The 17,722-nt window shown below is 32.5% G+C and overlaps 1 protein-coding gene across 1 annotated transcript; it reads left to right on the top strand.

The window, feature by feature from the left end:
* Nucleotides 1-7,072: 7,072 nt before the first annotated feature.
* Nucleotides 7,073-12,077, top strand: LOC110375950 (uncharacterized). Its single transcript, XM_021334256.3, has 4 exons — nucleotides 7,073-7,277; nucleotides 9,246-9,325; nucleotides 11,271-11,473; nucleotides 11,891-12,077. The coding sequence occupies exons 1-4, from the start codon at nucleotides 7,162-7,164 to the stop codon at nucleotides 12,020-12,022; spliced, it is 531 nt and encodes a 176-aa protein (XP_021189931.3). The 5' UTR covers nucleotides 7,073-7,161; the 3' UTR covers nucleotides 12,023-12,077.
* Nucleotides 12,078-17,722: the final 5,645 nt, after the last annotated feature.

The raw sequence follows: 17,722 nt of genomic DNA, 5'->3' as shown, positions 1-17,722 counted from the left end.
CAGTTTTCAAAAATAACTTTTCCCTTCTTAAGTTTCCCTTCTTAAGTCAAGCGTTTGACCTCTCATGTATACGTAGTAGTGAAGTTATTAAGGGCCCCGGCTACTCTTAAAATTAAATTACCTTCTTTAATACTTTTGTCAGTTGCAAAGTTATTTGGCGACTTTTATAAGAACTTTTACTACATTTACGTTGTGTGTGTTTTTATCAGTAAAATAGGATTAACAAGTCTTGAGAACCATTAACTACTTAGTAATATAAAAAAATAATGTTTAAATACGTTCTTGTGATTCTTGTTTTAATACTAATTTGTCATAAACTGCATTTATTAATTAACGTATTAAGTTAACCTATACTAAAATATTTTAACCAAAGAATTATTTGTACAAATATAAATTAGATCAATAAGAGTTGTTTTATTTCAAACAGACTCCCTCCCATAAAGTTATTAATACTCTTTAATCCACACTCAAAGAAGTCAGTAACAAAGAGTATTTACACCAGCTATCCATAAAAAAGTAAAAACCTGGCATATAAACAAAAGCAGTCAAAAAATAACCATACCTGACAGCAGCATATCTGACATCCAAAAAAACTTCAAAACGGCAGAATGTGAATACAAAAACCAAACAAAATTTCGTAACAAATCCATTCAAAAATCCAATAGAACAAACTACAATGTGATCAAATAGGAATTAAACAGAAAACTAAAGATGGGGAAGCGAAGAAGAAGAATGTTCCCGAAGAAAAAGAGATCAGTGTTCAGTAGACCACACCCTATCAGACGAAAAATGGCCCTAAGACACAGAAAGATGAAGGCATTTTTCCACAGACACAACCCTAAAATGTTCATAGCGAAAGGTGTAAGAAAAGTTGTTGGTGGTATATACATCGTGTCTGACAAAGTTCGAGATAAAATAGCAGAAAGTACCCTGGCTCTGGATAACCCTTTCAGTGCCCAGTTTTACGAAGACCGTTGCACCATCCAGTAGTTATGTGAAGTCATTTTGATTCTGAATAAACAGTTCTTTTGTACCGGATAGTTTATTGTAATCATGGATTTTAGTCAAATATATTGTAAAGTGTGGAACTCCAGTTAAGTGGAAATTCTTTTGATTATTTTAAATTTCTTCCTTCTTACAAACAGATTGGAACATTTGCTTCTTTGTGATTATTCTTTTATCAAGATAATTGATGGAAATTATAAAAAAATACAGGCTTAGAATTTTGTTTTAATTATTTTATCCTTCTTTATGTGTCTGATATCCAACAGTAGGGTGATAAAAAGGCTGGTACCTGTTAAGTGCTGGTACCATATGAAAGACCTATGTATTTTTCAGGAAACATATTATACAGATACCTACACAAAAGCAAGATTATTCTGGCCTCATTAATTTGGCTAGTTGTTGGGGAGTTTATTTCCACCACTTTTTCTTCCGAACAAAAACATGGAAATGGCTATTTTTTGTAAACTTGATCTTCAAAAAGTGCTGATATTCAGCCTTCTTTGAATCAATGACTTTAATTTTGGTGATAATATAATTTTTAAATGAAGGACGCATCTCTTTTGCTCAATAGTCACACAAAAAATCTCTCCAAATAAAACTACTAATAAAAAACATCTTAACAAATCCTTAAAATCTCGTAATAAATAATAACTAGTAGGTATATCATAAAGTTATATTATAACACTGACCGGCGGGTATAAATACTAGTTATACAACGTGAAGTGTGTCAACGCACTCTCAGCGTTGCGCAACTCACCCAGTGCTTCTCAATGTGGATAGTATATAGGAAATATGGAGATAAACATATGTTTATTATAAGGATAGAGTGCTCTTAAGCCACGGAGGACAGAAGACTAGCGGAGATGCCCTAAAGCAGGTAGGTCACGCGCCTTCAGGTAGGTCAAATACGTCACGACTACGTCACGGCAGGCGTGGATGGACAACGCCCACATACCGTCCTTCACTTCAAATTGACATCTTGTCATCTAGTCGTATTTTACCACAATTTGAATATATTTTATTTTTTATTTGATAAAAACGATGAAGTGTGCTGTTATAAATTGTAGAAATTGCTCAGGATCCAAACTCAAACATACTGACAGGATAACATTTCACGTGTAAGTAATATTTTAACTCTAAAACATATTTTTTGCTAGAGACATCTGTCGTCGAATAGCTGAATTTTTAGAAGTTTTTAGTGAATTTGTATTATTTTCGTATCAATGCATACTATTAGTACCAATTTTGGCTAAAATAGCAGCTTCATTTTTACTTGCATGCTAAAAGCTTTTTTATACCTTATTTACCAACCAAAACAAATAAAAAAACATGAAATTTTAAAATTTCTAAAATACGCCATCTTTCGGTAAGTAGTTGACTTAATATTTGAAGTAAAATTGCGTTCGTCAGGCCAGATAGACCACGTTGCAATAATAATAAGTATTAATTTACGAAAATATTATTTCATAAATTAATTATTATTTCCTTTTTTAGATTTCCCGTTAACCATGATATAAGAAACACATGGATACGCATCATAAATAAACCAAACTGGATACCTACGAAATATTCCAAAATATGTTCCATACATTTTGAAGAAACTGATTTCTATGAAACAAACTGATTTTTGGAAGGCGAACGTGGGGCTAAAGCCAACACGCTGAAGCCCTTTAGAGACAACTTTAATGAAATGGCAACACAAAACCGACGATTATCCCTGTATACACTATAGAAATGTACCCAAGGACAATCCCCGGGTCTGTGTTAAACTATTGCTAATTATGGAATAAAACTACTAGGGCTATTAGGATGGGATGCTAATGGACTGGGAATGGGGATAATTATGGTACTATGGCACCTGCCGATAACAATATTTGCACACGTAAAAATGGCAGGTGGAGACTTATTATTTTACGTAAAATAATAATCACGTAACCTAAATCCAATATGGCGGCCGTCCCAAAGTGGCGGATTGGCTAATGAAATGCAGCCCTATGAATTCGGTATGAAAAATAAAAATAATAGTTTTTAAACTATTATTTTTTACCTTTACAAGTGGTTCAGCCACCTTGATGGTTATGCGTTCAAAACTACAGATGTAGTTTTATCAGTGTTACCAGTCGTAGAAAATTCAATCACCCATACTTAAAAGAGGTTTTATTTGAAAGCTACAATTATTTTAAAAATTGTCACAACTTTTATTTTTTTATCTAAAAAAACGTGTTTTTGTTGAAGATTACTGGATAAGTGAATATGAATATCTTTGTTATGATGGATGAACAAGGATGTTCCTGTCTATAGCTTTATAGAATATTTTTCTGTTAATACCTACTGTGTTATTTTAAATAAAACTTTTTACGAAAATTTTTACACATTTATTTATCTTGATCCTCAGCAATATTTAACCTATATGTCTCTTCCCTTACACACTTTTTGACTGTACTTTTACTCAGGATAACATTCGACGCACATAAAATATCTCAACTAGTGGATGCGTCAATATGATATAGTTGTGAAAATTCTAATTTAAATAACGCTGTCCCTAAAATGTTTAATAAAATTTCCATTGTTCTTGGTGAATTTCATAATATGGCAACATCGAAAAGAACAACAGTCATCATCAGTACGGTTCTAGAACAAAAAGAACAAATTTTCGTGCTTGTGACGCCATAGTGGCTAGTAGACGAACTAACACAATGACATACGTTGATACTTAAGTAACACCATGGGGGTATTTTAGACCCGTGGTGAATAAAAATGATTTTTAATCGAGTCTCCGTTTTATGATTCCTAGTAGAATCATACCTATTTCATTTCTGAGCGGGTAAATAAATTGTTGTGGGGCAAGTTCTCTGCACCCGGTAATACTTGTATAAGTATTATTTTTCTAACTTTTTTTATCTCTCTCTTTTTTTTTTGGTCATTTCAAATGAATGCTTCTTCAAACTTTCTAATTCAATTACTATTTTTAAAGAATTATTAAGTTTGAGTATTTACTTCACTTTTTAGTGGTCGGTGTTAGTTTAGGGTTAGACCTTAATTGTCCTATTCCACGCTAGATGGATTTACAAAAAATGGGTGGCTTCCCATAAAAGGCGTATAAGGGTGGAGCACGGGTGGAGCCAGTAACGTTCCTCGTCCCCCGCTCACCCGAATTTTGGAGCGTTGCTTTGTTAGGAGATTTTACGTTAGGGCACCTCCGCTAGTCTTCTGTCCTCCGTGTCTTAAGCCAACTCGACCAGTGTCTGTAATAACATTATAAAGTTGAAGAGTTTTGAACGCACTAATATCAATACCTACAGGACCAATTTGAAATATAATTTCAGTGCTAGATGGCTTGTTTATTATCAAGTAGGTCTACTTTTCTATCCTTGTGCGTGAATTAGTTCCTACGGAATGTAAGTGAAACCGTCAAACTAAGAACCTCCTTTATTTGAAGTCGGTTAATAAAATAAAGATCATGGAGGTGTAAGAGATGTGAATATCAAAGGTCAATGATGACAATTAATTGAGGTGAGGTGCAAACTTACATACATCCACAGCTGTTGAAAAACAATAAATTATCAGTCACAATAAGGACCCGATTAATAACTTTCTTTGATATTATATTTATCTGGAACTTCTCCATATACTAGGTGCAGTTCAAATAGAAAGTAAGCGACGATACAAGTTCATTGCCGCGACCTTGAGCGCAGCCATACTGCTGACGAACTAGGCTCTGCGCACACATACGATCCCATGTCACGTACCCAGATAAAAATAAACTTTTTGTAAAAAAATAAAACACTTAAGTTAGTTTAAAGCCAAATAGCGAATGAATCCTATCTCTATGTTACAAATTATTTTGATAGACAGAATGCTCTGCGTATGTATACGAACTTAATATGGAATTAAATATGTTGCATTTTTTAAAAAATGCCTACTTTAGTTCTTTGTTCTTTAGAAGCACACTCAAATACTCGTAGATTTTAATCACACATATCATCATCATCAAACTCAACTCATCATCAAAGTCAAAGACTAAGCACTCAGTTACATGTTTTTGTATCCGCCGACTTAAAAAAGATTGAATTGGTTTATTGTCATTTTAAGCTATGAAAAACATTTTTTCATTAAATATTCTATTGTATATCTTTCCTGTCCAATTTACTTTTCATACACGGGCGAAATAAACCTAAAATATTATATTCCATGACAGCTGCGTGTGCGCCTACCCTTAAGGTACAATTCAATAGATGTATTGGAGAAAGTCTCCCGCAACATCCTTGACCCGTTTGAAGATCATCACGTTTGGGAGATAACATTTCTAATCCCCAGATATTTGGACGGAAAGAACAGATTTTGACTGTTAAGTACACTTTGGAAGTTAGGGAGAAATATTATTTTTAATATTGAGAAAAAAAAATTGATGTTATGTATCATTTGAACAACATATTTCTAAGACTGTATTTTTTCAAAATTCGTCAATTTATTATGTAAAATGGAGTTATACTAATCATTCATATTTATCTTTGAGGTACTTACGTGAGTTACTGACGATCATGGCCTATTTTAGAAGTTTTGGGAGGCACGGTTAATTTTGTGTATCCCAGCTGTAATTTTCAGTAATCAGAAGTCAGAAAATCTGAAAATCAGTCTTATCAAGGGTATCTTAAGACGGTAAGTTAAGACTGGAAACCAGCACCATTATAGTTTTAACAAAGGCATTTAAAACAATGGGAACATAAAATTCAAATTCAGCTCACTATTTCTCTCTCGTGTTCTAACTATCACATTAGCATTATCTAAACTGAGTCATCTATTTCAAAACATCTTCTGCAAACAAATGCTAAGAAATCCGTTTAAAAGAACATAAAACTGTATGACGTCATACACCATAGGATGCGGATGTAAAGTGTCCTTTAGAAAGTGCATTTTGACAGCAAATCGAAAAAGAATGCAACAATAACGCGGGTATTGCCAAAAGACGATAAATATTTTCTCTTGAAATACTGACCGAGGCAGGAATTGTGTACTGGGATTTGTGTAAGCTGTATGTTTATTTGAATTTGTTTATTTGGCTGTATTTTATGATTATAGGATATTTTAATGCTGGTGAGTGATCAGCTAAAATATACTCTGGAATTCAAGTAATTTTCTTTTTCCAGAATGATCTTATGTCATCTTCATTAGACCATCCTCTTACTCTCTTTGTTATAACATCTTATAATCTAAGCTCTTTTTAACTTACTCTAGTGAACTAAAACAAAAATAAAGCTAGGATCACATTTGGAACACATTATCCAGGATAAGGTTCCAATTATGGTCCAAATATCCTTTCCTTAATAAAATATTTTTTATACCTAGCCATCTTTTATAGATTTTGTTGTGCAATATTATTTTTGTCCTACATTTGTACAACAGTAGTTCCTAGTATCGTTTTGTTTAACGCTTGTCAAAAGAACGGCGTGTGCGCAGCGTAATGTATGAATGAGTGTTAGCACTCGCTTGCGAGAGATTTTGATACTTGAAGTTTTATGTATTAAAGACTTGTACAGGAAGAATACATCCATAGAGAAAAAATATCTTTTTCCATGTCAATCCCACTATTATACTATTTAAAATAGGTATTAGTAGATTTAACTGAGCTAATGTTTAAAACAATAATTATTAAGTGTCATAAATCTTTCTATTTCTGCCTGAATTAGGGATTAAAAAAGCAAAAAGCAACCAAACAGATTACGACCTCACTCAATATCTGACCTCTAATATTTGACAACCTAATTGGTCAAAATCTGTGGCAACCAAAAACTTACTCAAACTGTGAATTTAAAGTCAATCTAAAAGTTCTTATTTTTTTAATAAAACACGTACTTAAAATACTGATCCATCATAAACAACCCACATTTTTCACTACCAAAAAAATAACCCATGCTCCCAATTCTCACCAAGTATCAAGCCCCTTCGTTCGCGCTACACAGTATTCCGTAACACCCGTCCTTGCTTACCATAACATTGAATATAAAAGCGAGCGGTCCCAGTCGCATCTCACTTTATCCCAAACCTTCTTACACTCAGGACTAAAAAAGCCTTAGAGCTGCCACCATACGTTAGCCTTAAAAAATCCTTAGAGCAGCCTTTAGTCCTAAATTTTTTGGAAGTTTTTTTTAATTGAAAATGCGTGTGTATTGTGTATTTCTGATTGTGGCTGTGGTGGCCTGCAGTGCCGCCCCAGGAGCTGGGAGTGAAGAAGATGGGAGAATTGAGCTGTTCTCTGGAGTCGCTATTGAGAAGTAAGTGTTTTTTCTTGCTTGTTTTAATTTTGATAGAAGGGAATGAGAAGGGCACTTGTTAGATGGGTTTAATTAAAAAGAAATAGATGTGAGGAAATATTATGAAAAAAATGAATTAAGTTTTGCATACAATTACGACATTAAGTGGCAGCAATCAAGATTTACCGAATTGCATGATATTGGAAAAGAAATAAATTATATTATTGATATAAAGATACATAAATAATAAAATTAAGCTTACATATTATAGACATTCAGTATCATGGATGTATAATAATTTTCATTATTACAGTCAACCGAATTATTTTCTATCAAAGCTCTTGACAGGAGCAGAATACTTAAACTTAATTTTAGACCCTACATATTTCACCAAAACTTTAACTAAGGCGTGAATATTATTAAGGGCAATGTCCCTTCAAAAACACACTTTCCAAAGAGAAATGATAAAACAATAGGTTTGTAGCTAATTTACCTTAAACAGGTGACGAGAAGCACTTTGTCATGCGTAGTTGATTTCCAAATGTTTTAAAAACACATTTTCTTTGTTTGTTTTTGACGTGTCTTGTTGAAAGTTCAAGTTTTTAGCCTTTGTAAGAAGATCTTAAATACATACACATGTGTAGCTTCCTGGATCCGGAATTGTTAATACTTATCAAGATCCTGCGATGTAAAACTGGTGACTGAAAAACGTTGTAAAGTTTTTGAAGAGATATGGCATTTATCAAAATCCTAGTACTTTTTTCCTCAGGCTTTGCCTACGCGGAGGGCCCATTGCATGATTAATTAATCAATAAAAGATCCTACTTGTATCCATCAGAACTATTGGTCACTGTGCATTAATTTGTTATCATTGAAAATACAAATAGGCAGAGAGCTACCTCGTCACTATCAGCTTTCGTTAGTTGTTTCTAATTGCCACAGTGGTTTTGAAAACTATGAACTTTTTAAAAGTAAATAGAGATCTTTATGTATTATCCTTCTGTAGGAATAAAATTAATATGATAAAATTCTTACTACATATACCTACATGGATTAAATTTCACAATATTTTCATTTCTTTGGTATTTTTGTGTGCATATCCCCCAATTCATGGCTCGGATTGCATTACTCAATAACATAAAAAACTTTTACTTTAGTTGACTCCTCAATAATGTCTCCGCCCTTTATTCATACAATACAATTTGTATGACATTTACATACAAACACTTTCACTATATTGTTTCAATGTATGAAACATTTTCACTTGAATAAATGTTCGCGCATTTATCTGGATTAGAGATGATTGTATTAGGCGTATTATATATCAGGCGGGAACTCTTTATCACAGTAAAAGTTTAAGTATTAAAAGCTTAATAGAATTGAAACTTAATTATGGAAATTGACGCTTATGTAGACTGTAAACTAACAGGTATTAAAAAGCAAAAGAGTTCGTTTATTTGAAGTGCCCAACCTAAGGAAATAGTATAGGTAATAATTTGAAAAAAAAATGCTAGATTACCTATTTACTGTGGAATGTTATTATGCGCTATTTCTAGATATTTGGATAATGTAGTTTTAACATGGGTATTCTAGATAGTCTGATAACCAGTCTTACTGAAGGGTACTGAATTGAATAAGCAATGCAAAGCACTAGTCCTCAAATGTGCCTGTATAAACTGGTGGCTAACCCTAACATAGTAGGGAAATGTCTAGGCAATATAAGAAGAAGAGTTTTAATAAGATTCCTTACTAAGATCTTTTCTAAAAGTGATCGAAAAAACACGTTTGTATTGAATAAATAAATGACACCAAACATGGAAATAAATAGTCATGCAAATGAAGTGAAAATGCGTGCAAAATTGTACTGTTTCAGTTCAGTTACGAAATAACTTATACATGTTTGAAAAAGAAAATTGATTTCTATATTTACGTAAGAAAACTTTGTTGTGTTCTGAGAATTTTACTATATTGTATTGTGTTTATTTTCAGAGATGCGACAGGAGAAGAAAAACTGAATGTCAAGTTTGAGCCTGGTGAACTGAGGGAAGCGGCTAGGACATTTGAAGAAGGTAAATATTATAAGTGAAGACTGACTTTTATAAAATTATGTCTTCCACCATGCAAAAACTAAAAACTACCGGTACAATTTTTTTTCTAAATTATTCTACTAACAAAGTGTGCCAAAAGTAGGTACCTAAACGCATTGGTTTCACAGTGATATAATATAATTCGAAATTTAAGTGTAAGTAATAAACCTACCTTATTTATTTCTTTCTCAGATATGTTTTACATGCCTAGTTACTCCATTGATTAGAAGTTACATTTCACAAAATAATCCAAAACGGGTAAAAAAAACTGATTGACTTAATTCCCAAATCTGTAAACAAGTCAAAAAATCTCATCCCTATACTAACAAAACAAATCATTTTTCACCCCTCCCATCAAAAATATATCTCAATAACTATAATAACTATAAAACCATACATAAGAAATGAAAGTAGTATAGTAGGTCAGTGAACTGTTACGTGAGCAGCGGCCGCGCGGTCAAGGTTGTAGCGGCGGGTTTATAGTGCTATGTGTGTCTATACTATGGATAGCTTATTGAAAGCGGTATGTCTGGTAGTTAGGGATGAAGCTGGGAAGTGTAGGTTGTAACCTTGCAATGGGGTTATTTTTTTATATTTGGTAAAAACAATGTGGCTTTAAATATTTATAGTCGTCTAAAATATATGTTTGAGTCGATGGCGGATTTAAGGCTAGTCGAAAATTTACTTTACTGTTGTAGTATATGGATAGAGAATCAGAGAGACTGCCCAAAGTATACATAACACGTTGACGAAGTCGGGGAACGCAAATAAAGAACTTAATGCCAGAAAATATTAAGCGTAACAAAAATATATATTTTTTTGTATATGAAACTAACAAAAAATATTAGTCTTCATTACCTACCTAATTCACAATAAACACTTAATGTCACATGTTTTTTCACATGTCTAAACGGAATTATTTATTTCCAAGCTTTCGTGACTGCATTATTATTGAGGAAATACTTAGTACTAAGTATGAATGCTAGCGTGAGTACAGCTTATGATAATTACAATATTATATCATAATGAAAGTATGGGGTGAATGAACTGTTACGTTGGAAATGATCGCGTGGTCAAGGTTGTGTCGTACGGCAGATTGTGGAGAAATGGGGCTCGTTAGAAAACAGTTTATCATAATATTCATTAGTATTTATTTCATTTTTCTTTTTAAATATTACCCATAAGGATTTTCCTGCGAATCAAAACGTAACAGCCTAAAAATAAACTAAATCATTTTTAAAGCCTCTCGGAGAAATAATTTAGGTACATACTTAAAAAAATTGTTATGAATATTTTAATGGATGGCTTGTACCATAACAACTTGTCAATTAGCTGCCATTTGATGGCTGTATATATAGTTTGACTATCGAATATAAATCCCCTCTGTATTTTCTACTTTTGTAGGGCACAGATATAAAAAATAAAATAAATAGTTTCAATGTTTACTGTTCTTGAAATATTCTCAACAATGCAAGTCAATGCTCTATTACATGAGCTGATGTAACGCGCGGTCAAGATTACTAGATTACGTTGTGTGATGCAAAGGTTGCGGTGACGTAGTCAACTATGTATGCGGCTGTAGTAAATCACATTAATCTTCTTAGACTTTCAGTGCCAGTTTAATTTTGCACAATTGATTTAAAACTAATTATAGATAATAAAAATTTAAGTTGCGAATAAAAAATAATGCATTTTAGTTGCGATTCTCATCTAATTATCTAGCTCTAAAAAATTAATTGATCAGAAACAAAATAGACCTCTTATTAATCCATGTAAGAGTCTATCAGATGGATTTGAGAAAACTCTGACAGAACTTCTTCTTCTTCCTCCAGCCCTGTTCCAAAACTTGTTGGGGAATGAGACGTCTTTTATTGACATTTAAACTCTTTCATATATCTAAACTCCTAAAACAATTATTTTCCCACAGCACGAGGCAAAATCAAGAAATACTCCCCACTCCTAGCTGGCATTGGAGTGAAAGTCCTGGCAGTAGCTGGTCTTCTGTTCGGAGGCCTCACACTCCTGGTCACCAAGGCGCTGGTGGTCGCCAAGCTGGCGTTCGTGGTGGCTGCAGCTTTGGGCATACAGAAGTTGTTGAGTGGCGGTGGATTGAATAACATTAGTGGGAAGGTAGGGGATTTTCGGATTTAATCTTTTTCTAATTGGGGATAAATTGGCTGAAAATAATGTTGTAGTTGTGAGACGATGTTAAAAGAGAGAAGTGTGCAAGATAAAAACATGATGCACGGATCCCAAATAAAATTTTGTATTGATAATTTTGCATTTTTGAGGTGCTCATAGGATTTAACAAAGGTCACAGGAAGGTCTAGGTAATATTAGTTTGGTACTTGCCTGACCTTGCCTGACTAGAATCTAACCCTGCCAGGAACATTGTAAACTAAGCCACCACAACTTTGATACTCTCAAATTACTCAAAACCACAAGTATTCGTCATACAACACACAGTTCTCTTTATCTTCCAAAAAATTTTAATTTTTCATGTTATGGACATTTGAAAATATCTAAAATGTTTTCCCTTTCCCCCAGCTCGCCGGCTTCCAGTCCTCCCAGCAGTGGACTTCCCCCACGGCATCAGCGGCCACCTACCCCTACGCCAGGTCTTCAAACATTGGAGGTGATGCCAATGACTTGGCTTACAAGGCTCAGATCAGCTCATAAGGAACGAACAGAGAGGAATGGAGAGGATCGTGCTATATTTTTTTGGGGTGCGATTGAAATAAGATAAAGAGATTTTTTGTTTTTCTTTTTGCTAAAAATATTTAGAAAATGGAATAGGAATACGTCAGTGTAGTAAAAATATGTGTGAGTGTATGGTCCCTGTTCTTATCTTATTTCAAGCGCATTTAAAGTACAATTTATTATTTTACATAATGCTATCAATTATTTAAAATTTTATTTATTAAATTATTAACCGGTATAAAAATTATAATCATAGGAAAAGAAAATTGTAAAATATTCAAACTAAGTACAGATTTCCAATGATCTTTTTAATTATAAGCAAAATATTAAACAATAATTGACTAACTATTAATTTTAAGATTTTTTAAAACTAATTTCATGGTGCGTTTGTGAGCTTTAAATTTTAAATTTATTTATTTAAAAAGCTGAATGTAATGGTGCATAATTCGTTGTGAATTTTAAAAATATTTATAGAGTTTTATAATTTATTTTTACTAAGAGTACTATAATTTATTATTCCTTAATTTATAAATTTTAATAAAAGAGAAACACTGTACAAATAATAACAAGCTTGGATAGTACAGGGTATGATCAGTAAAAAAAGAAATAATTTCTTTTCAGTGAAGATTTTGTAAAAAAATATATTTATTCCGAAAAATGCTTTATTTTATATTATGTAGTTAACTATTACGGGTTTATGTGTCATAAAACCAAACTTTGTGTTTTGATGTAAGAATTATATTATTGAATAATAAGACTGTACAATTAATTTTAAGAAACAAATAAACTGAATTTTTATTGAAACCTTTTTGTATTCTTGTCTCTAAAATCCCCATATTGCTCTACTCTCTTTTTCTTTTACTTATGACTTTTATAACGTAAAAGTGATAAACCGTAACTTCAGTCAGACTTTATATTGTGTGCAAGAAAAAAATAAAATTAAGCAATATTTTACAGCTTCTACGAGACAGCTTGTTAAAAAACATACCAATTTCATACATCCTTCTAAATTCTGAAGAACCCAGCTTTTTCTTCCATACTTTTCAAAATATCCGTTAAACATAGCTATCTACGAAGTATTCGAATCTTACGGTTTGTTCATAAAACCACTAACTTAACGGGTTCGTAGCTACCGTAGCGTTAACTTGTAATAGTGTCTGTGAGAAACTACTAGCGCCATCTATTGACAACTTACGTGAAACTAGGAAAAATCTCTTTTCACACGGTAGTTTCAAAGTACGTTTAATTCGAAGCATATTATACTAAAACTTAAATAATTAAGCGGGCTTATTAAATGGGGGTTATATTGATTATTTTTAAACAGACATTTAAATATATAACTTAAATGAACGTTTAATGACATGAAAACCTAATATAATAAGAGTATTTATCTCAGTCATAGAGATCGTCGTATCGTATACCGTCCAATCTGTAATACTACTGAATGCAATTACTGAAATCATCAAAAACCAAGTAATTATACCAAATATAAAACTTATTTGGTGACATCGTTTATTATAACTGAGTAGTATGTATGTACCTCTGTATTTTGTATAAAAAATAGATTTTCTTTCGTATTGGATTTTTAGTAACTTGATGAAATTGGACGCAATCATATTATTTCAAATAAAAAAATATTTATAAATAGTGTAAATATCCTATATAAGGATGGAATAGAATAGAGATAAGATGAAATCATAATTTTAGTTTTAGTTATAACTTTCTCCGAATTGCGCTTTCTCATTTTAGTTGTAGTACAAAATGAAAATAATATCCACATTAAAATAGATATTATTTAAATAGTCTACGAACATGAAAAAATATCTCCAGCATAATTTTTCCTGAAAAACATAAAGCCAACATTCCCCCGTCTATAGCAGTTTAGAAACTAAGTCGAGTACACGGACGAACCCACTTTTATACTAGTTTTCAATATAGATAGAATGTGAAAAAAAACAACATGCCATCTTCACACTCACACAAATACATGTGCGTGGGTACGGCCGTGTATGTATACGCCTTTCACTCCCACACATTGATAGGAAAACGATTGGACAGAGAGATGCGTGGAGTAGTGTTGGTTTATATTTTCTTTCGCTTGTTTGTTGAAAGCGTAAAAGGGTTGTATTTGGAAAAAAATATCATAATATTATTATTTGTACAACAACTTTTTTTATTTTGTATTAAGAACTACATTTGGTTTCTTAAATTAATCAAATATTTTACGCATTCATTATATTTATTTTTTATTTGAACAAATCCCTCTGATTTGAACTAGACTATTTTCTAAGTACTTGAAGCATATTTTTCCATGTAAAGAAAGGTCATGTAGATAAAAGTATAAATTTGGTTCGATTTCATTGGTCATGTAAAAACCTATAGCAGTTCTACTTGTACTATCTCAAAATTAAATATAATAAGAGCGAGAAGAAAAATAAAACTAATTATTGTATGCTGTAAAAACACTAGCAAGGGTTTCACAAATCCATTTAACACAATATTTTTCACTCCAAGACAACTAAGAAATGTAGACACAATTCGACTCCATGCCTTCACAATCTCTATTATGTAGACGGGAAACTTTCTCCACCACTACATAGACAACTTGTCAGTGTGTGCGTGACACTTTCACTTGCATACATTTTTGTTGTATTTTGTTCCGTTTTCTCATATTAATAATTATCTTAGCGAGTTACAATAAATTAAACACGTTGATTGTAATTTATTTTTCATAATTATTATGAAGAGGCATTTTTTGTTTAAAGTTCTCATTTTGGGAGTGTTAGTTTAATTAAAGATGTATTTTTTTCTTTGAAGCAGTCAGAAGTGTGTTCTTTAATAATTTTGAAATCACATTAAGATTAAAAGGTTTCAAAAGTCTCTTGGCACTCAGATTTTCCTAAAATACAACATTTACTCTAGGTACTACAAATAAATTGAAGTAATATAGGTAGGGTACCAATGGGAATACCTGCTTTTGTAAAAAATGAGAATAACTTTTGGAATAACTTATCACACTCATTTTACTTTCTCAAAATAAAATATAAAGTTGATGATATTGTTTTGATGTACCTAAGATTCCTAAAAAAAACAGTAACACATCAGTCAATACAGTTTACTATTGGCATAGTTTCCTTAGAAAACATACACACAGCTAAAGAATGTAATGTAAGGACATTTATGTAACATCTATCTTTATTTTGTTGTAATTCTCCCTAAAATGTGAGAACCCAATAAGTTTTCATGTTCTTTATTTAATTGATAAGGCTTATTTTTAACTGACTTTCCAAAAGGGAGGCTTTGGTCGCCCCATAATATCAGGGTCGTTTATTAACCGATATTCATTAATCGATATTTTAATATACTGTACTCCAATATACTGTACTCTATTATTAAGTTACATACAAAAACGACATGAGTACCTATCAGACTAAATAGTAAATCCGTGAAAGTATTGGTGTTCCGATGTCTGATACTCTTTTCAGCAAGAAGTACCTAATGAATTTTGATGAAACTTGTCACTAACATAACATACACGTTAGAATAACATGTAAGTTACTTTTTATACTATTGAAAGAAGTAGTTCCTTACATGAAACTTGGGAGTACTATAGTTTATACATTGAAATAACATGCAAGCTTCTTTTTATACTGTTACAAGAAGTAGTTCCTTCGGGACACTGTTAAAACCGCAGACTACAGCTAGTCTTTCATACATTTTCAAACTACATTCTCCTATATACTGAGATTATTTCTAAAACTACGCATTTCAACTTAACAAAACTGCCTATCAAGAAAAATCAACCTGTCTCACTACTAAGGGGAAAAAAATCTCTTTCACCGACTCAGGAATTTGGGCTCCAATGTCCGTATACACACCTTTCTCTTGCTTTCACACCGTGAGATCTGGTAAACACAGTGCCCTCAATGGGTGCTTTCATCCCATAACAAAACACCATATCTCCTTTACCCACCACTGTAGAATCAACCTTAATTTTAAGACGTTAAGGTTGAAATTCCCTTGAGGTAAAGCTGGGAGTTAGGTGAAAATTTGTGTCGTGTAAGAGTAAAATCGGATGGGTATGATGTTTACAGTTTTTTTTTAATAGTGAGATTAGGCGCCCACCCATGTTATGACCCCATAATTTTATGGTGTTTTCTATGGTATATTGGTACGTTTTGATTGGATTGAGGTTGTATGTTGTAGTTGCTTGTTGAGCAATAACGTTTAAGAAGGTATCGTAGCAAATCTTAAAATTGAATATATTCGTTCAAAGTAAAGATAGAAACTACGAAATAAGAAGGAAAATAAGCTTTGATCATCAAATCCCACTACATAGATTTTCAAGTAAGATCAATATACTATCTCTTACATCACATACATAGATAGAAAAGGCGAAAGAAGAAGCCTATTTTGCCTTTTGTTATTTTCATTTTCAAATAGATACCTACTTGTTTCGAAAAAGTACCTGAATTTGTATTTGTATTCGGACGACGTTAACTTTTGATTTAGCTGCCTTTCAGTCTAGAATTTTGATCAAATGTACAGTAAATACTCAATGGTATAAAACCTAAAGACCTGTAACGAATTTCTCAGTTTTCTGTGAATCTGTACAATGTTACAGTAGCATATAAGACATGGCACGAGTAAATTCTTACAAAGAAATAAACTCCTTACTTTTATAATATTCATTAAGATTATTGTCATGTAATTTTCTTCCCATACAACCGTCTTGGTAATCAACTTACTAAAATAATAAGGCTGAAATATTACTGGTCAGATTTAAAACATTCTATAAAGTCAAGGCTTATCAGATTAGCACTTTTTAACGTCTAAATTACAAAAATGACAGCACCCCCAAGTAGTACTAGACAATCTATTTGTTGAGGTGGTACTTTTATCCAGGAGTCCTAAGTAATTCTCACTGAAAGTAGGTTTATGACTGATTCTGACTAAAGCTAGTGTTTTCATAATTTTCTTAGTTTCTAGTAGTAAGATAGATATCTTGTGTTACTTTCCAAAGTAAATTGGTATTTTTCCCCATATTTTCTTAAGATTTTAAAGTAAACGTCTGCTTAAATCTCTTTTTCTCATTCTCTACTTCCAAAAATATTGATACGAGCTCAGAACCTTCAAAAATATCACCACTAAGCTATCTTAATACATTTTTCTTCTCATCATCTACTCCCAAAACATTCATACAAACTCAAAACCAGTGTTCAAATATCTAAAACCACCGAACAAATACCTACAAGCCAAAGCCAAACCCACAGGTGCACAAGTACCCACAAGTACACTGCCCACCAAAAATAAAGACCACACCTAAAGTCAGGTGGTGAATTTTGCAACAACCGTTCGCGAGGCGGATGTGGCATTTTTCTCTCGAAGGTGAAAGTGCTAGAAGTGGCACACACAGTCGAAAGTGGCGTGAAAGTGAAGTCGCGGATGTGTTTTGGTAATTTACGACTGCCGATGTGTCGTGGGATGGTGGTGGGCGATTTTTTCGGTAATGAAGTGTATGCGTCGGGTGGGTGATGGAAGGTGTGACTATGTTTTTTTTTTGTTGTTGATGGGAAATCGTGGTTAAAGCTGATTAGTATTAAATTAATAACAGAGTCTACTTATGAATACATAGATGTATTTTGCTTTAGAAACTGTAAAATAAACTGAAAAGTTACC

Source organism: Helicoverpa armigera, chromosome 21, assembly GCF_030705265.1.
Source record: "Helicoverpa armigera isolate CAAS_96S chromosome 21, ASM3070526v1, whole genome shotgun sequence".
Taxonomy (NCBI): domain Eukaryota; kingdom Metazoa; phylum Arthropoda; class Insecta; order Lepidoptera; family Noctuidae; genus Helicoverpa; species Helicoverpa armigera.
The sequence above is the reverse complement of the archived record's forward strand: the minus strand, read 5'-3'. Positions and strand labels throughout refer to the sequence as shown.

Excerpts from the sequence above, each read along its gene's own strand:
- LOC110375950 (XM_021334256.3), top strand. The coding sequence starts at position 7,162 with ATGCGTGTGTATTGTGTATTTCTGATTGTGGCTGTGGTGGCCTGCAGT. Across the intron at positions 9,326-11,270 it reads GGCTAGGACATTTGAAGAAG|CACGAGGCAAAATCAAGAAA; the intron begins GTAAATATTATA and ends ATTTTCCCACAG. Across the intron at positions 11,474-11,890 it reads TGAATAACATTAGTGGGAAG|CTCGCCGGCTTCCAGTCCTC; the intron begins GTAGGGGATTTT and ends CCTTTCCCCCAG.